Here is a 21,798-nt window from a genome sequence, read left to right on the forward strand (position 1 = left end):
CCGGAAGTTAGGCATACTCGTAAGCGGCGCCGCAGCGGCCATTGTCACGTTGCTCATCGCTTGGTTTCAGACTATTGTATTGCGAGCATAGTCTGGATGTTTTTTGCTCATAATTCTGAAAATTTATTTCGCTTTCGTATATTTATAATGTCTGTGAAGTTGGTTACTAGTTCCTAGTTCCTTATTCAAATTCAATTAAAGGGACAGTCACAAATATATAGAAAAACAGATTTTAATACGTAATAACTGTCTAATTGAGTTGTTATTGCATCAACTTGTTAGCCTTGACCTCCTCTACTTCTTCAGGTCAAAGTTCAATAACTTTGTATGCATTTACGCCCTCTACAGCGAATAAGTAACTAGCTTTTACAAACGTTATAACACTTGACCTACTTAATATTTTGAAAATATTTTGGTATAGATCGATGACCCTTGACCTACTCTACCATTTTCCACCCTAGTTCCGCGAACCTTTTTGCATCTACGCCCTCTACGGCGAATTAGTAACTGGCTTTACGAATGTTCTAACACTTGACCTACTTAATTTTTTCAAAATGTTTTGGTATGGATCGATCGATCACCCTTGACCTACTTTACCATTTGCCACCCCAGTTCCACGAACTTTTTTGCATCTACACCCTCTACGGCGAATAAGTAACTGGCTTTACGAACGTTATAACACTTGATCTACTTAATTTTTTCAAAATATTTTGGTATGGATCGATCACCCTTGACCTACTCTACCATTTGCCACCCCAGTTCCGCGAACTTTTTTGAGTCTACGCCCTCTACGGCGAATAAGTAACTGGCTTTACAAACGTTATAACATTTGACCTACCTAATTTTTTCAAAATATTTTGGTATGAATCGATCACCCTTGACCTACTCTACCATTTGCCACCCCAGTTCCGCGAACTTTTTTGCGTCTACGCCCTCTACGGCGAATAAGTAACTGGCTTTTACGAACGTTATAACACTTGCCCTACTTAATTTTTACAAAATATTTTGGTATGAATCGATCACCCTTGACCTACTCTATCGTTTTCCACCCCAGTTCCGCGAACTTGTTTGCGTCTACGCCCTCTACGGCAAATAAGTAACTGGCTTTACGAACGTTATAACACTTGACCTACTTAATTTTTTCAAAATATTTTGGTATGAATCGATCACCCTTGACCTACTTTACCATTTGCCACCCCAGTTCCGCGAACTTTTATGCATCTACGTCCTCTACGGCGAATAAGTAACTGGCTTTCCGAACGTTATAACACTTGACCTACTTAATTTTTTCAAAATATTTTGGTATGGATCGATCACCCTTGACCTACTCTACCATTTGCCATCCCAGTTCCGCGAAATTTTTTGCGTCTACGCCCTCAACGGCGAATAAGTAACTGGCTTTTACGAACGTTATAACACTTGACCTACTTATTTTTTTCAAAATATTTTGGTATGAATCGATCACCCTTGACCTATCGTAACTATTATCACTCAATGAATAGTATGCGCTTTTTAATTGTTAATATTACGGTAACAGTATTAATAAATATGTTAATTTTGCTGTTATAAGGTAGTGTAAACTGTTTTTAAGTAAAAGTTGCTGTAATGACATTTGAAAAAAAAACATTAGTTCAGCTTTGTTTTTTTTTTGTGCGCTTATAGATGGGTACTGTAAGATGATGTCATTGTATGTGGGTGATTTTTAATTCAGAGATTTGTTCAAACATTCTAGGTCTACAGTGGTGAAATATTTAGTAATTTATAGATTTTATAATGAAAGACATTTATGCCGTAAACCATATGCGTAAGAACACCATTTAAACAACTTAATGTGATGCAACATTTAAATACAATTATCTTCCTACATCATAACATGAGAAACAAAATGCAATGGAAAAAAAATTGCTTTTGACAGTTTTGAAAGAAATTATTGTATAATGTTATATAAGTTATGAAAGAGTAGTAATAGGCATATTTAAATTTTTAAATAACAAATTATTTCAGCTACTTACAGTTCAACATTACATTCGTTACATTACAATTATTGTATTGTTTTTAAAACCTTTCATCACCCAGGGAAGAATGTGCGCTTTTCAATTGTTAATTAATAAAGGATTAATTAGATGTTTTACCCTACTCTGACGTAATTTGTACTTTATACTAAGTACATTTGAGAATACTTGCGAAAAAATTCGCAAGTAGTTCTCGGGTGGGACTCGAACCCACGACCTCCAGATCACTAGCCTGGCGTTCATACCTCTAGACCACCGAGCTTGGTGGTAAGCTGTTTTTGAGTAACAGTTGCTGTAATGACATTTAAAAAAAACGTCAGTTCAGATTTGGTTTGTGTGCTTTTATAGAATGGGTACTGTAAGCACGTTTAAAAAGATATTACATTTGATCGATTGCAACTGTTGTAATTAACGAAAAAAAATAGCCCGGCATAACATTTAATGAAGTGGGCAGTATTGAATAACTATGCAGTGTGTCGTCACATGTTGACGTAAGAAGTTATTTATTAGTTCTAGTTTATATACACTACGATAGAGCCTACTTTAAATGCTGTTTTAATTTCAGGTAGTCGTGTTGTACTTGTGTTGAAAAGTTGTAATGAATAAAACGGAATAATAACTTGTGGTTACCGCTTATAACCAAACTGTTGTATTTGTGTTTGCTTCAGAAATTATCTTTTAAAATTGCATGTTGTAACAAGTCAAAACAAAACTAAAATGAATTCGCCATAAAAGGACATGTACAAGTTCACGGAACTAGTTTGGCAAATGGTAAAGTAGTCAAGGGTCATCTACCCATAACGAATTACTTATTCGCCGTAGATGCAAAAACTATTTTGAAAAAATTAAGTTGGTAAAGTGTAAAACGTTCGTAAAAGCTAGTTACTTATTCGCCGTATAGGGCGTAGATGCAAAACAAGTTTGCGGAACTGGGGTGGCAAATTAAATTCATTAAATGTTATGCCGGGCTATTTTTTCTCGTTAATTACAACAGTTGCAGTCGATCAAGTAGGTCAAGGTGATCGATCCATACCAAAATATTTTGAAAAAATTAAGTAGGTCAAGTATTATAACGTTCGTAAAGCCAGTTACTTATTCGCCGTAGAGGGCGTAGACGCAAAAAAGTTCGCGGAACTGGGGTGGCAAATGGTAGAGTAGGTCAAGGGTGATCGATTCATACCAAAATATTTTGAAAAAATTAAGTAGGTCAGGTGTTATAACGTTCGTAAAGCCAGTAACTTATTCACCGTAGAGGGCGTAGACGCAAAAAAGTTCGCGGAACTGGGGTGGCAAATGATAAAGTAGGTCAAGTGTGATCGATCCATACCAAAATATTTTAAAAAAATTAAGTAGGTCAAGTGTTATAACGTTTGTAAAAGCCAGTTACTTATTCGCCGTAGAGGGCGTAGACGCAAAAAAGTTCGCGGAACTGGGGTGGCAAATGATAAAGTAGGTCAAGGGTGATCGATTCATACCAAAATATTTTGAAAAAATTAAGTAGGTCAAGTGTTATAACGTTTGTAAAAGCCAGTTACTTATTCGCCGTAGAGGGCGTAGACGCAAAAAAGTTCGCGGAACTGGGGTGGCAAATGGTAGAGTAGGTGAAGGGTGATCGATTCATACCAAAATATTTTGAAAAAATTAAGTAGGTCAGGTGTTATAACGTTCGTCAAGCCAGTAACTTATTCACCGTAGAGGGCGTAGACGCAAAAAAGTTCGCGGAACTGGGGTGGCAAATGATAAAGTAGGTCAAGTGTGATCGATCCATACCAAAATATTTTTAAAAAATTAAGTAGGTCAAGTGTTATAACGTTTGTAAAAGCCAGTTACTTATTCGCCGTAGAGGGCGTAGACGCAAAAAAGTTCGCGGAACTGGGGTGGCAAATGGTAGAGTAGGTCAAGGGTGATCGATTCATACCAAAATATTTTGAAAAAATTAAGTAGGTCAAGTGTTATAACGTTCGTAAAGCCAGTTACTTATTCGCCGTAGAGGGCGTAGATGCAAAAAAGTTCGCGGAACTGGGGTGGCAAATGGTAAAGTAGGTCAAGGGTGATCGATTCATACCAAAATATTTTGAAAAAATTAAGTAGGTCAAGTGTTATAACGTTCGAAAAGCCAGTTACTTATTCGCGGTAGAGGGCGTAGATGCAAAAAAGTTCGCGGAACTGGGGTGGCAAATGTTAAAGTAGGTCAAGGGTGATCGATCCATACCAAAACATTTTGAAAAAATTAAGTAGGTCAAGTGTTATAACATTCGTAAAGCCAGTTACTTATTCGCCGTTGAGGGCGTAGATGCAAACAAGTTCGCGGAACTGGGGTGGCAAATGGTAAAGTAGGTCAAGGGTGATCGATTCATACCAAAATATTTTGAAAAAAATAAGTAGGTCAAGTGTTATAACGTTCGTAAAAGCCAGTTACTTATTCGCCGTACAGGGCGTAGATGCAAAAAAGTTCGCGGAACTGGGGTGGCAAATGGTAAAGTAGGTCAAGGGTGATCGATCCATACCAAAACATTTTGAAAAAATTAAGTAGGTCAAGTGTTATAACGTTCGTAAAGCCAGTTACTTATTCGCCGTGGAGGGCGTAGACGCAAAAAAGTTCGCGGAACTGGAGTGGCAAATGGTAGAGTAGGTCAAGGGTGATCGATTCATACCAAAACATTTTGAAAAAATTAAGCAGGTCAAGTGTTATAACGTTCGTAAAAGCTAGTTACTTATTCGCCGTAGAGGGTGTAAATGAATAAAATGTTAATGAACTTTGACCGGAAGAAGTAGAGGAGGTCAAGGCTAACATGTTGATGCAATAACAACTCAATTAGACAGTTATTACGTATCAAAATCTGTTTTTAAAAATATTTGTGACTGTCCCTTTAATTGAATTTGAATAAGGAACTAGGAACTAGTAACCAACTTCACAGACATATATTTATAGTAGTAAATGAGGTCTATTTAACACACACCAGACCAAAAAAAACAACACAAAACTATAGAAAAAACAGACATTCTTCATAGTTTTCTTCCATGCGCCCTCTCTCTGGTGTAGCTTAAGTAATTTTAGGCCTACCATTTTTATAGAGCCTTTACCATGATATTCTAATAATAGTCATTATGTGACTCTATAGCTACAATATAAAACTAACTCAACATAAAGTTGACCTTTTTTTAAAGAATTATTTTACATTAGCACTATTACTATACTAACCAACACTATTTACATTGCTGACCATTGTAGGGCCTAAAAACTGTCCGCACTGCACTGCAACAAAAGGATTGCTAACAAGGCACTTGAAAACAAACCAAACGTACAATCCAATTTTCTAAAAGCTATTACAAAAACTAAATAATGGACATTACACAATTCATTCACAATTGAATGATGGATTCCAATTATGTGTATTTACAATGTTCTCTGATGCTTTAAACTAAATTGTAATAAATAAAATAAAAATAAATAAATTACTAGAAAGTGAGCTCGCTTCGCTCGCTCCCCCTCTAGGATGTGTAGACGATGATTCTCGGAATGATAATGAAGGACGTTCTCCTTGTACGTTTTCTGTCGGTTACCATTATTTAAAATGCTTGACATTCGTAAAACTAAACCTACTCTGTTTCAAAGTGTCTTAGATGATTAATAACATTTGAAAGTATAGTGTTTATTTTTTGGTAGGGCCCTTATAGGTTGGAGGTGGGGAGGCGGAGTTCATTTTAGGGAGGTGCTTATTTGAGGGATATGTTTAATTTTTTAGTTTTAATAATATGGTAACATTTATAATCAAATGACATCCTCTAATAGATATGAAAATGGGTAAAAAAGAATAACAAATGCTTGATAAATTGTAGATAACAGTGTGATGAATTCTACTACAAAAAGTATAATTGTGTTTTTATAAATATAATACAATATTGTGTGTATAATTGTGGATTGGCGTTTATTAGATAGTTGGGGGGGGGGGGGGGGGTGGGCGTTATTATTAAGTGATGTTTTATTGGGGAGGCGTTTATTCAAATAAATACTATCCTAATAATTAACACATTATTTAATTTATACATCTTTTGAAACTAACTTCCGTGACAGAGTGGGCCGTTTCGGCCCAAGAAAGAAGACGTTTTAGACGGCTTGCAACATGAGCAGACATCCCGGTCCTAACGGGACACAGATAGCCTACAGTTATTCCTAAAACTCGGCTATCGTGATTTCACTCGATGTTAAACAAAATGTCTTATTATCAGATCTTCCTATGTCATTTTATAATTACTATTCCCCACAATATATTCCGATGCTTTATGGCATATATTTAATTTGATCTTTATTAATTTGCAGTATAATTTTTATTTTTTAACTACTGTACCTTCACACGACGCGCGGTCCGTTCCAAAAATAAACAAAAAACTAAAATGGCTATAATGGCCAACTTAGTTGAAACCAGGTTGTTGTAAGGTGAACTCATCGTGAACCCGGAAATTACTTCGACCCGCGTACAATTGAAATTGAGTTGAAAATCTACCGATGAAATCAGACATTTTGTTATAAACACTAAAAACCTAAGATAGAAATATGGAACAATATCGTAATAGTGAAAACTAATGTTATCAAATTTACATTTCACGGTACATCTGAGATAGATCATGTAGGTATCCAAGGCAGAGATTTGTACTTAAGTTTTTCCATTGTGCTCGCCTATGTCAGAATTAACCATAATTTATATATAGATATGGTTCTATAGAATATAAACATTTACACACTTTTCTTAGTTTCTAAATAAAAAAGAAAAATTCAAAATTTAAAAGAAAATGTATTATCATTGTATTGTTATATCGTATTGAGAAATACAAATTTCAGTAAATCTTGAGAAAAGCAAATTGTTAGGATAAAATGATAGTTATTTGATGAGATCATAATAATCACGCCCCCCTCCTTATATCCTGCATAAGAATATATAGTGGTATAAACAGTGGTACATACATATTATTAGGATATATGGGGGTGATATCAGTTCTAATACGAATGCTGAGATAGCTAAACTATTGCTGTCTTTGAAGTATCTACAAGTCTGTTTGACTGTTTTGAGCAAGTAAAGCTTTGGGCTCAGCTATATATTGTAATTCTTGGATTGCTGTATTTTGATTGTGTGTTACCACGACTATCCGTATAATCATTTAATTGATTTTGTTATCTTTTACTTTTCTGTTTGCAAAATAATAGGTTAGATTATATAAGCTATATAACTTATCCTTTGTTTTTCCTATCTTCTGTTTGTGCCTTGCATGTAACAAAATGTTTGTTTATTGTCCCAATCCACTCAACAAACAATAAGTATACTGTACTGCTTGTACCTAAATGTAATTAGTATTAAAATCTTTACATTTAACATAAATTTAAAGTAAGGGTCTTGTTGGATTAGAAAATGTCTTCTAATAAAAAAAAAGCAGTGTCCGAGATGGAAAGAGATGTATATAACTCTCCAATAATCACGTCTATGTAAAGTAAAGTATACCCGCACAATATTTGCAGGAAGTAGCCTAAAGTGAAATATAATTCGATCACTCCATATCAATCGATATTGTCGGTTTCGCACTATCATGATACAGTATGTCTTCTATTGTTATAGACTAGAGTCTTCTATTGGTCGGTATTATTGATGACGTTGTGAAGCAATCTCTCACCCTTTCATTGATGTTGCCATTAACAAATCCATAACAGACCAATTCAGACCGGCAGATTATGTTTCTCTCAAAGACGATATCTCTTTTGGTGGTTGTACTTTTTATTGACGAAATTCGAGGTAAGCTTAAATAATCACTTTTGTTTATAAATAAAGATATAGACTAACACCATTTATAATTAATAATACATCCGTTAATTAAGAGAATATCATTCGCTATACAGTAGGTAATATCCGTCAACAAGTATAAATATAAAGTAAATGACTTTTTGTTTACTTTTTAGGCCTACCGTATTTAGATCAATATAATGTTAACAGCTTCTCTAATACCTGTTGTATTTACAAATTTGAGTAGATAGAGGCATAGACAGTTTGACAAAGAACGAGGCAAGCGAGTAGCCTACTGGAGAAAATGTATGCGAGGAATTTCAAAAGGGCGAGGCATAATACTATCTACAGTGACAAAGTCTGTTGAGGCATCGCTTCAGCATGTCACAAAAGTGCCAAGGAAAAATAAATAATGTGCTATTTTATAATTACAGTGTATGGTGTTTACATTTTTTTGTAATATTAATGTAATTCAATCATTCCAGGCTAGGAAATCTATCATTTTGAGTGAAACAAATTGCAAACAGAGATTTTTCTTTTTTAAATGGTCACATATGATGAGGAGATCAAAATTTGAGCATCACACTTAGCTTAAATATGCAAATTAGGTTGGAATTACAGGGTTACTATATCTCAAAAACTACTAGTCCGAGAGAGTTGATTTTTTCACTGATTTATTCAGAATGTATATATTTGCTCTAATGAAACATTTTACGAAAAAATGACCGGAAGTGCAACATTTGACCCTCGACCCCGTTTCTCAATGTTTACATACCTAATGTGACTAAAATATCTGTAGAGACTTTGTTTGGCCTCCAAATGACCTAGCTATAGGTTCCTAATAGCCAGCATAGGACAACTTTGTAACTCCTAAAAGTATGCAAAATATCAGTACAATTTAAATAAAAATATGCAAATAAGGGGGTGAAATTACAGTCGTCCCATATCTCGAAAACCACTAATGCTAGAGAGTTGATTTTTTCACAGCCATATTCAGAATGTACATACTTCTATTTGCTCTAATGAGACATTTTACACAAAAAATGACCGGAAGTATGACATCGACCCCATTTCTCAATATTGCATATTATTTTAATGAAATTAAAATGCCTGTAGATACTTTGTTCTGCCATCAAATGGATCAGATACAAGTTTCTAATAGTCAATATAGGATTGTTCAGTAAATCTCAAAATCACACCTGTATCACTCACTTCCAAAGTATGCAAATTATTAGTACAAGTTACATGAAATATGCAAATAAGGGGTGAAATTACATTTTTCCCAAATCTCGAAAAACATTATTGATAGAGAGTTGATTTTACAGCCGTATTCAGAATGTACATATTTCTATTTGCTCTAATGGAAACATTTTACATAAAAATGATCGGAAGTATGACATTTGACCTCGACCCTATTTCTCAATATTACTTAAATGCATGTACATACTTTGTTTTGGCCTCAAATGACTTGAATACAGGTTTTATATGTATAATTCCAAAAGTCATGCATCTCGAAAGTATGCAGATTAGTAGTACAAGTTATATTAAATATGCAAATTACAGTGAATTGCCATATCTGAAAAAACGCTAATGACCGAGAGATATGGCAACTTTCACCTGTTGTACTCCTAATTTGCATACTTTCTAGGGAAGTGACAAAGGTGTGATTTTGAGAATTACTAAATAGTTCTATGCTACCTATAGAAAACCTGTATCTGAGTCATTTGAGGCCAAAACAAAGTCTGTACAGAAATTTTAGTTGCATTATATGCAAATATTGAGAAATAGGGTCGAGGGTCAAATGTCATATTTCCGATAATTTTTGCGTAAAATGTAGAGCGAATATAATTATGTACATTCTGAATAAGGCTTTCTAGCATTAATGGTTTTCGAGATATGGGAAGACGGTAATTTCACCCCCTTAGTTGCATATTTCATGTAATTTGTATACTTTCGAGGTGTGTGACAAAGATGTGATTTTGGGAATTACCAATTTAAGATTTAGATTTTAGACTTATAATTTATTTTAAAACACAAAAATGAAATTAACTGTTTTCAAAGTAATTATTGAACATTAGAATAAACTAATATAGAAACAAAATGGCAGATAGAAATTTAATTAACATGACACTGAAAAAGGGCGCGGTAAAGATTTTAGTAGGTAGGCCTAAATTGCCATGTGACCTGCAGTTTCCGGATCTACAAAACCTAAATATTGTTCAAGTATTATATTTTAACTCGAAATAATTTGAACAAGAGTGGCATAACCAAACTACACTCGTCTATCAAACAAGTCAGCGTCCTGTTGGCGGCCCAATAAAAGGTAACCACTCAAGGTTAGAGCACGGAAAGAAGAGACAATGGGGGGAGTAAATATTGGGGCGAACGAGGCTATGTATTCCAACATAAGAAAATACAGGGCAAATCAATGTCCAACCACCATTCGCCGATCGTTTATCCAGATTCTTAAATTAAACATGTTATTATAACTATTTACAGGTGAATGGGATTGTGTTGATACTGTTGCAAAGCGATACAGCGGAAACAACAATTCTGCTTGCACAAGATCATTAAACTGTTGGCCCTGCATTAACTGGGCTGAGTTAAATGAAACACTATACCTTACGCATAATTTTACAGGTACGTTAATAATATCATACAGTTACAATCATGAATTGTTCTACCTAATTCTATTAGATGGATGTTTCTTCTTCTGACCTAAGCCTAATTAAGTTATAAATATGGGTATGGGGAGGTAAAATTGTTATTTTCACGATCTTTTTTTTCTATATTCTTCTTTCTTTCCACGAATTTTGTTCGCAGCGTATCTCTAATTCTGGGAAACATAAGAATGTATAACTATGTCGTTTTTTATGAAAAGTTCAAAAATTCGTCAAAATTATGCATTTTTTAAAACAGTCATAGTTTCTAAACTACATGGTGAAGTTTATTTTTATTACATATTCTGGAAGTAGATGAGTTGTAGATATCGGATCATACAATGATCAATATGGCTAACCGGACATTGTGACGTCATCGTATGGCCACTCGAATATAAAATATAGGATTTTTGTCTCTTTCGTCATAGCTCATCACATTTAATAGAGCGCATCTCCACTATTCAATTTCCACCATATTTTGATGCTGTCTAGGTCAATCTTTCGCATGATTTACCATTTTTAAAATTTTTCATGATCAAAAGCGTGAAACACTTGGGTCACTTTTTTCATCATTACAGTAAATTTCAATTATTATGTTATAGCTCCTCAGAATGAAAATTGATACTCATGATCAAAACATTTTCTGGAGCTGTTGAATTGTAGATACGAATTCATGTACAGAGTGTGCGCATTGGATGTTGTGACGTCATCATATGGCCAGTTGAATTATAAAAGTCGTATTTTCATATTTTGCGTCATAGTTCATGACATTTAAAAGAGCGCGCATCCATATTCTACGTATCTAAATTTCTTCAACATGTTAATATGTTGTTGCTCAGATAATTCTTTTCTAAAATGTACGCGTTTCATTTATGTTTCATTATGTTGATGTCATCATGTTAAAAATTGAAATAAAAGGCGAGTTCCGTTATTTCCACCTATTCTGCACTGTATGTAGTATGGTAGTACAATAACATTTTATTTTCTTCAGGTCACAATGTCATAATCGTTTTTCTGTGTGCAATATTCTAACGTATGACGTGAACGTGACGTTTGCGCAGCGGGTAACCTAACTCGTCCATAGTGACGAGTTCAAATCTAGAATATTTGTTATTTGCTGGCAGCAGGCGATTATAGCATCAAAAAATCCAAAATGACCTGTTTACTGTTTCGTTTTATGCATTTCTAAAACTTTCTAAAACGTAGAATTATTGTGGTATTGTAGTTTGATTATAAATTCCCCAGATTCTTCATTGAAAAAAATGATATTAATAGGTTCATTCTATAACTGTTATTAAGGGTCCTTTTTTGAACTGATATTAAGCTGTCTTCTATTAAAGGAGTCCTCAAAAATTGATATAAGATATCCTCTTGCGAAATAAGGTGTTTCAGATGTATAGAGTAGTGAGTAATGAGTTGGATAGAGATACTCTTCAGCATAATGTAGATATTTTATATCAGTGGTCACTGGATTGGCAGTTACCCTTTAATTTGTCTAAATGTAAAATAATTCATTTTGGTCGAGGGAATAATATGTTTAAATATTATATAGGAGGAAGTTTGTCTCGAGTTGAAATTGCAGAGGTTAATGTAGAATCGGACCTTGGTATTTTGTTTGATCGGAAGCTAGATTTCTCAGCTCATTTTGTTAAAGTTGCGAGAGCAGCTAATAGAAGATTGAGTCTGATCAAAAGATCATTTAAATATCTTGATAGCGCGGGATAGTTTACTGTCTAGGCCTATGATTTGAACGGTTATGGAATATTGTATGGTAGTTGTGTTTGGAACCCTAGATATAGAGGCATTCCACAGTATTTGGTCCGTGAGTTGAATAATTTCATTTACGGATTTTTAGGTAACTCTTGGCCATTTCTCAAAGTAGACATTTATTAAATAACATTTTTATTATTTTTCTGATATTTATTTTTTAAAGTTATTTAATATTAAATATGAAAAAACCATATTTGACGTTACGGACGGGACATTTTTAATCCAATTTATTTCATAAACTATGCATCTTATTACTGTTTTATCAACAGATATATAGTTACGTTATGTCTCAATAATACATAATCAAGTTTTTAATTAAAATTTTGTTGTTTATTAATTTCATATGCATTTCAAATTCATAAATGTCGCGTCCGCGTCCGTTTTAGGTGTTTTTTACATTTATTTGTAATGATGCAAAAATCTTGATATTTTATTTTCTCCTCCTGAGGACTATATATCATTATATTATGAACACATTTTTTGAAAATTTTACATAATCAAGTATTTAATTAAAATGTTTTTGTTTATTAATTTCATATGCATTTCAAATTCATAAATGTCGCGTCCGCGCCCGTTTTAGGTGTTTTTTACATTTATTTGTAATGATGCAAAAATCTTGATATTTTATTTTCTCCTCCTGAGGACTATATATCATTATTTTATGAACACATTTTTTGAAAATTTTATATTTTTATGAAAATATCATATTTCACAAATATATTGTTACGGACGGGACATTTTTGATACGGACGGGACGTATCATTTAAATCCTAATTATTTCACAAACCATGAATCTTTTAAACATATAGTTACTCTATGTCCCTATTGTACATAGTCAAGCATTTTATAACACATATTTTGTTTATTAAATTTTATATATACATTTCAAAATTCATAATTGTCCCATCCGCGACATTTTAATAGTAGTTTTATGGTGTTTTTTACATTTCAGTTAAAGTATTGATACCACAATTTAATACTGTATTTTGTTTTCTCCTTTTAAAAACTATATGCAATAAATTATTAAACAAATATTTTTAAACTTTTGGTGAAAATATCATATTTCAAAAATATATTGAGTAACGGGACATACATTTTTGTTAAGGACGGGACATATCATTTAAATTATTTTCATTTCATAAAACCATGCAATTGTTCATAATAAAGTATTTTATTAAAATTGTTTATTAATATCATACTTCCATTTCAAAATTCAAAATTGTTACTTCTGAGACATTTCATTTAGGGTTTTTTCCTCACTTGTGTTTATTGAAATAATGGCTCCAAAATTGTTATAGTAGAGGCTATATATGGTTTGACCTTGAAAAAATTCTAATAAAAGGTCTTTTAGTATTTTTTTGTAGCTTTAGGTGTGAATAATTACCCACAAATGTTTACTCTTTCTAATATACATTACCACTTCTATGTAGTACTTTCATTCCTACAAAAGTTTACTTGGATTGGATAGACAAACTATATGGGGACAAAATGTTAGGCGTGTAACGTTTTATCATATTGATCAATAAACTGGAAATTAGCAGACTCAGGTGGTCCAACGTTGTCAATCCCGAATACGATGATGCAATGTAAATTGTAGGTACAGTATCCTTCATGTAAAGTGATGTAAGTATTACAAAGTAAAATTAAAATGCATTTACACTTTTTGATTACAAATTAGGAAATCCAGAGTAAACAAATCATGATAGGCGCCAAAATGTAGATGTAATTAGAATAGAATAATGAATGAATACTATGTTCAAACTTCGGGTATAACAGAATTGTGTAGGGTTAGAGTATGCCTAGAATAAAAACGAATAATTCGCATTCCCAATATTAAAATAGCCGATGTACGATTTTGTAAAGAAAACGAATACTGTAAACGTAGGGCCTACACTTTTTTAGACAGATATAACAATAGGCCTATAGTTCAAAAGCCTACATAAATAATCCTATAAATGTTTATTATTACAAATGGAAGTGAACTAAAGTTATCCATGGTTTTTCTTTTACTTGAAAATTGTGCCTAACCTATCGACTCACCTCTTCTAAACCGTCTCGGCCAAAGTCAAGTCGGCCCCACGTCAATTCGGCCCAAAGTCAACTCTCTCCCAAGTCAAGTCGGCCTCAAGTCAACTCGGTCTCACGTCATCTCGGCCTCAAGCCAACTCGGCCTCACGTCAACTCGGCCAAATACTAATCGGTCAACTTGGCCCCAGTGTAAAGTATGGAATGCAATAGTTAATAATGGCAGGATTAGTAAGGTTAGGTCTAGACATAGGCCTATGCCTAGACAAAATAAAACGGCAAATATAAATTTTGTAGGTATTTAAGTATATTTATTTTATATTAATATTATTAGTTGCTATGTTAGTCTCAGTATGTGTTTGTTAGTAGGCTAGCCTAGGCTTATTTTGATACAACAAGGATGTTCCCAGAATATTCTTAGATATACCTATATTAGATAGATATTATTAGATTAAAGTAAACAATAATGTTTATAAAAAAACTTTAGCCGAGACGGTTTAGGGCCGCAATAATGCTGCCGTTTGCAATGTTTCTGCTTTTATAGTCATGAATGGGCCTCTGGAAATTCCACATTTGATCCAGACGTGTTTTTAAAAATATTGAATAAGTCATATTTCAGTAAATATTTTGTTGAAGAACTTTTTATATAGCCCATGACTATCTCCGTTGCAAGATTGATGCTGACTGCAACATTCACACCGATTGGATGTTGTACCGCAGCGTGCATAGATTACGACTGCTGTACATCTCGAAGGTCCCGAGTAAATGTACCCTTCTCCCAACAGCAGACTAGGAACTTGTTGAATTTAGAGTGTACAGTTTGACCATCATGCTTCCAAATCTCAGAATAAACATAACAGCATAAAACATTTTCTTGAAATGCATTATGAAGCTTCAGAGCATAGGAAAGATGAGTCTCTAACGTCTATTTAATTACAATTATAATCATCATTTGTAATAGAGTATGAGATCAAACATGTTTCAGTGATAATACACAATAGCATATGTACTGATTTAGCTCTAATTGTCATATAATTTATTGTTTGTTGACCATGTATCTATCGAATGCATAAAATGTCTAGGCCATATTTATTAGTAACAATTGGATAGTTTTATTGTACTCTGACAATGACTCTTATAATACATTTCTCTGTAATTTTGGTTAATGGGAATTATTATTGATTACATTTACAATAATAAGTGTATAGTTGTTGATTTCTGTTTCTTTTCTACGGCAAAATCGTCTTATTTATATAAAGCAGAAATATGACGTTTGCATATTAGGGATATCGACGTGTTCTCCTATCATAATGGACACAGGTTTAAACTAAGTTGGCCGTTGGTGGCGATAGCCATTCTAGTTTTGTTTATTTTCGGACCGTCCGTGTGAAGGTGCAGTAGCAAAATAAAAATTATACTGCAAATTAAAAAAGATTAAATTAAATATACACCATAAAGCATCCGAGTATATTGTGGGGAATAGTATATAAAATTACATAGGGAGAACAGATGATAAGACCTTTTGTTTGAAATCGAGTGAAACCCCGATAGCCGAGTTATTGAGTAAGCTGGCAGGAATAACTGTGGACCCTGAGATACTTCTGCCCATGTTGCAACGTCTTCCTTCTTTAATCTTAGGCCGAAACGGCAGAAGTTAGTTTCAAAAGATGTTCAAACTAAATAATGTATTCATTATACCAATTAGGATGGTATTTATTTGAATAAATGGCTAAAACCTTCCCAATAAAACATCACTTAGAATAATAATTGCATTTTGTATTATATTTATAACACAATTATACTATTTGTGGTAGAATTCATCGGACTTTTATCTACAATTTACCAAGAATTTGTTATTCTTTTTTACCACTTTTCATATCTATTAGAGGATTTTATTTGATTATAAATGTTACCATATTATTAAAACTAAACAATTAAACGTATCCCTCGAATAAGCACCTCCCTCAAATGAACTCCGCCTCCCCACCTCCGCCCTACAAGGGCCCTACCAAACAATAAACACTATACTTTAAAATGTTATTAATCATCTAAGACACTGTGAAACATGCAGAGTAGGTTTAGTTTTACACCGCATAACAAGGGCCCTACTAAACAATAAACACTATACTTTAAAATGTTATTAATCATCTAAGACACTGTGAAACAGAGTAGGTTTAGTTTTACACCGCTTAACAAGGGCCCTACTAAACAATAATCACTATTAGATAGACAGTCTCACATCTCTTCTTGTCGTATTTGTTCCAATCGCTGAGTAAAATACCTAGCTATGTACTACAAACCACAAACTCACATTTCTACAACTCCAGAAAATTAGAATGCCGATAAACAGATTCCATACAGTTAGCTACCTGTTGTAACGAAATTACAGGTGTAGGCCAGACCGATGAGATCGTTAGCGTCGCGTTACATTAAGACGAATGAAAACAATAACACAAGAAAACCAGTCACTGTCTGACGTCATCTGCTATTACGACACATCTAAATTCTCTATGGACAGTACACACCTACAAAACGACCATTATCCCCCTTCTCGACCTCCAAAAACTGACGAACAAGCTATAATTCCACAGGTAGGGACACAAGTTGACTTAGCTCACAAGTCAATCGGTCGCAGCGTTTAGAAGACTTAGCAAAAATAAGATGTGGCTCAAGGAACGCCCATTTCTTCGCCCAAATCGCTTCAGACATAGCATGGGCTGACTAGCTAATAAAAATAAAGTCTATCTATATTATTACCTCCGCCAAGGAGGTTATATTTTCACCCCTGTATGTTTGTGTGTGTGTGTGTGTGTGTGTCTGTCTGTCTGTGAACAGCCTGGAGGCCACAGTTTTTATCCGATTCTCACCAAATTTGGCCACAATGATCTATGCCCCAAAAGCTCGGACGAGTTCGAATTTAAGGGTCATAGGTCAAGGTCACAACTAACAAAAAACTATTTTACTGCCTAGAGACCACAGTTTTTATCCGATTCTCACCAAACTTAGCCACAATGATCAATGACTCATCATATAATTGTGGTTACATTTTGAAGGGTCAGGGTTAAAGATCAAGGTCCACAAAAAAAAAAAAAAAAACCTCAGCGGGACTTGAACTAGGGATCTCAACTGTGAGAGGCTGGATACATAACCATTACACCAAACTCTCATCCACTACTTTGTAGTGTGCAGTTAGCCTATTTACATTTAGAACTAATAAAAAAATGTATAAAAAAAAAACATTTTCGGGGGGAATTTTATGTAGGGGACTTTTACAGTAGGCGGAGGTTTGTACTCTCGGAGTACCCTCTAGTTATCTATATTATTGAACATAATTTTATTTTACTTATTTTACTAATTTTTATTTACTACTGTAGCCTACATCACGCATAATATATGCATATTTATGAGTGAAGCATTTTAAGTACTGTACTGTAATTCGATAAAATGTCTCTTAACATATTTTTTTAGTGTTTTATAATTTTTTTAAAACAATATTTAGGTCATTTTTACAGAGCTCGTTCCATAGTGATATTGGGCGATAATTCGAGGCTAATTGACGGTCCCCTTTTTTGTATATAGGCCCTAGGGATTACTTTTGCAATTTTTATCTGTTCCGGTATTCAATTCAATTCAATTTAATTAAAACTTTATTATCCCCATGGGGAAACCCTGTTGGCCTTTTCAAAATACAGTATATACAAAAATAAAATGGATACAGTGCATAAAATATATAAATTACGATATAAAAGCCATACAAAATATAAATATAAAATCCTAAAATGTCGATTAAAATACTACTAATAAATAAAACTGTCATTCATTATAAAATCGTATTGCGAATGAATTGCCATATCTATTTGTTTTAATTTTTCTTTGAAGGAGTCTGTCACTACGTTGACTTTTGTTAAATTTATAGTGCAGAGGGTGAGCGTGGTCTTTCAAAATAATTTTCAATTTTTTAATTACTAATTCCTTATATAAAACTTCAGGTTGAATTTGTTCAGAGACTACTATTCTACTGCCTTGTTTAACTATTTTATTAAGTAAAAGTCTATCTTTAAAACGTGAATTACGATAATAACAAAACAATATATACAAAATCTAAGTACACTGTTTAAGATAGAAGTATAACAAAGTTGTAAAATCATGTATTATGCCGGAATGAAGAGATAAGTTAAATATGTAAGTCAAGGGCTTTACAATAGCATCACCAACTGCCTTGACTAGATACCTTTGGTGAAATATCATTAAAACCAGGTGTTTTGTTTGCATCAAGTGATTTATTCACTTTTAACACTTCCTCCTCATTTACATGGTAGAAAAACATAGTTACTTTGCCTGTTTAGCAAGTATTTTGCCGTTGATGGCTAAATACTGTCTCGTACCTTGAGACCAACATTGATAAAATAATCGTTAATGTGGTTTGCAATAGGCTCACAACCCTCTATGATTTTGGCACCAGATGTAAAAGTGGATGGGACATTATTTTTTGCCTCCGCCTGAATTTACTATATCATTTATAATATTCCATGTTTTTTTATTTTCTTTAGTATTGTTAAAAACATTTTCATAATATGATTTATTTGCATTTTGTGCGCATAAATGACTTATTAAGAGAGGTTGACTACAAATATCAACCTATTTCATTAAAAGTGGCCAAATGCCAAAAAATGGATTTTCTTCATACTTTGGTAATTAATCACACTTTAGGTAAAGTTAACAAAACTGAAATATTTTAGAAAAAATGTTAATGGTAACAAGTGTGTTTACCATTTCGGCATGGGGATTTTGCCCTTATTTAGATATGGCACCTATGAAAAACGAAAAAGAATTTGTAAGAAAGAATTGATTTTGTGAAATCGTTTTGTACCAACAGGAATTTCAAACATGGGAATTTTTTTATGTTTTTCAAATTATTATCCCCATTATCGTGGGAAATCATGTACTTTATGTGTAGTGTTTTTAGATAAATGGTTGAAATTTGCATTTTCTCATGCTATTTGTAATATAGAAATAGGTGGTATAGCTTTTTTCAGTCCAAAATGTTTTTTGTTGTTGTTAGAACATACTAACAAATATAGGCTTATATAGATATTAGTATCTAAAATCTACCCTGGTTTGTTTATTAGTATTTCCTATATATTTTTCTTTTTCAATAAATTCAAAATGGCTGCCATTTGAAAACTTTGCCCCTTATTATCTCTTTAACCACTAAGTTTTTTTTATAAAGAATGTTTTAAACACATATAAGCAGTATCCTTAAAATTCAGAATAACTAATTTAATTTTGCCTTTGGAGTCTAGGTCAAAAGTCAATTTATTACACTATATACAATTATTTTATATCTTAAACTTGAGTATTTTGAGTAAGAATGTATTAGGTACAAATATAAATGTGACCTTAAAGCTTTAAAATAACATTTAATCTGTGCTTTCTTCTGGAGACACAAGGTTAAAGGTCAAAGGCTTAAATGACCCCCACACTTTTTTTTATTATTGAATAAGCCATTTTAATGTCACGATAGTTATTCACTTTGACAAAAAAATTGATGGAAACGAAAAATTATTTAACCTAATAAAATCATAATTGATAAAAAGAGTAGTAAACTGGAAGCTCATTGTCTGAAATTCAATGTGTTTTTATTTGATTTACTGTTATTCAATTTTTTTATAAGCTAAATCATTATTTTTAAATAACACAAAATGACTTTTCAATGTTTGATTTTAGTATTCTTTATTTTTTTGCATAAAAGGGACTGTAAATTATAAACGTAATATCCTTTATAGTATCCGATTAGATCATAGTTCAAGAATTTAGATTTTCACTCCGATGAAGTACATGGTGACTGAGTTGTTCCATCCAACCCAATATATTGATAGAAAACACAACTTCAAAGAAAATATCACCTAGAAGGGACACAGACCAAGACTATCAAGTTGTTTCATAGCCTTGCACACTATACTAATGATAGTGGTCTATTCTGTTGGCTAGAGGAAAGATTAACAAAATCAGGAGACAGCTCAACATCTTGTGATTAAGTTCTTGACATGGCCACAAGTTTGAACATTGAAGTAGTGAAGGGAAAACGGGTTAAAAGCAACAAAATACAGTACATGGGATATGAGAGGCCTACACTACGTACATTTGGTATCTTTATGCATGTTTACCTATATGCAGAAAAAAAATCGATGTTAATATTAAATATTCTCATCCCTAAGGTGGGATTTTAACACATTTCTAATTATACCAATCAGTTTTGGACAATTTATGGTAGGGAACACAAATATCTGTAAGTGCAGTTTTCCTTGCTCATAATTTTTGGTATCAATGTATAAAGAAATGACTCTTTATTTTGATGTAAGTTGATTGTAATTAGATAATTGATGACGTCACATAAGGACATAAAGACTTTGAATAGGTTATTTTGTAGGTTTAATCAAGTTAATCAATTGCGTAGAAAAAAAAACCAAGAAAAAATTATGTTTTCACTAAAATAACAAAATAAATTCAACCAAAAAGCCATTGGCTGGCAGCCAATTTGACTATTTTTTGCTTTAAATTACAGTTTTTTTAGTTAAATAATTTTATTTTCGATCCAAGTTTTGGTCAAAGTGGATAACTATTATATGATATTTAAATGACATAATCAACAAAAAAAATTCAGGGGACAATACATCTTCAAATGATGACAATTTCCGTATCTAAAACATGTAAGTATTATTTTACAGATATGACTAAATCTAAAATTCTCGTATATATATATAATAAGCTCCAAACTTTGGCCAAAATTGGATTTTTTACCACAAGTAAAAACACCCCTATTGAAAATAAACGGTCCATTCCCACGCCCGACCAACATTTTTTTGCTTTCAGTTTGTTTATAAGTCTTTCATCATTGTGATGTATTAAACATTAAATTAAATTTCAACAATCCGTGTAAGAGTTATTGAAATCAACGTTTACCATGATAGTGATGACGAAAGTGACGACGAATAAGTAAAGAAATTAAACACAAATATTATATTATACAATATTATGTTATTATATTGGTACTGTTATATGTATTTATTTAAGAAAAAATTATGTTTTCACTAAAATAACAAAATAAATTCAACCAAAAAGCCATTGGCTGGCAGCCAATTTGACTATTTTTTGCTTTAAATTACAGTTTTTTTAGGTAAATAATTTTATTTTCGATCCAAGTTTTGGTCAAAGTGGATAACTATTATATGATATTTAAATGACATAATCAACAAAAAAAATTCAAGGGACAATACATCTTCAAATGTTGACAATTTCCGTATCTAAAATATGTAAGTATTATTTTACAGATATGACTAAATCTAAAATTCTCGTATATATATATAATAAGCTCCAAACTTTGGCCAAAATTGGATTTTTTACCACAAGTAAAAACACCCCTATTGAAAATAAACGGTCCATTCCCACGCCCGACCAACATTTTTTTGCTTTCAGTTTGTTTATAAGTCTTTCATCATTGTGATGTATTAAACATTAAATTAAATTTCAACAATCCGTGTAAGAGTTATTGAAATCAAC

General features: G+C 32.8%; 1 protein-coding gene and 1 non-coding gene across 2 annotated transcripts in view; one reads left to right on the plus strand and one right to left on the minus strand.

Moving 5' to 3' along the window:
• Window positions 1-2,199: 2,199 nt before the first annotated feature.
• On the minus strand, window positions 2,200-2,274 carry Trnat-agu (transfer RNA threonine (anticodon AGU)). The gene has a single exon. It is a non-coding gene; the product is annotated as a tRNA-Thr (tRNA).
• A 5,456-nt stretch (window positions 2,275-7,730) lies between these two features.
• Window positions 7,731-21,798, plus strand: part of LOC144849168 (uncharacterized) — an 88,775-nt gene continuing 74,707 nt past the window's right edge. Inside the window, exons 1-2 of the mRNA XM_078706192.1 lie at window positions 7,731-7,795; window positions 10,283-10,423. Of these exons, the coding sequence (XP_078562318.1) occupies window positions 7,735-7,795; window positions 10,283-10,423 (202 nt within the window). The 5' untranslated portion in view covers window positions 7,731-7,734. The remainder of the gene's footprint in view (window positions 7,796-10,282; window positions 10,424-21,798) is intronic.

The sequence above is a fragment of the Antedon bifida genome, chromosome 7, assembly GCF_963402885.1.
Source record: "Antedon bifida chromosome 7, ecAntBifi1.1, whole genome shotgun sequence".
Lineage (NCBI taxonomy): Eukaryota > Metazoa > Echinodermata > Crinoidea > Comatulida > Antedonidae > Antedon > Antedon bifida.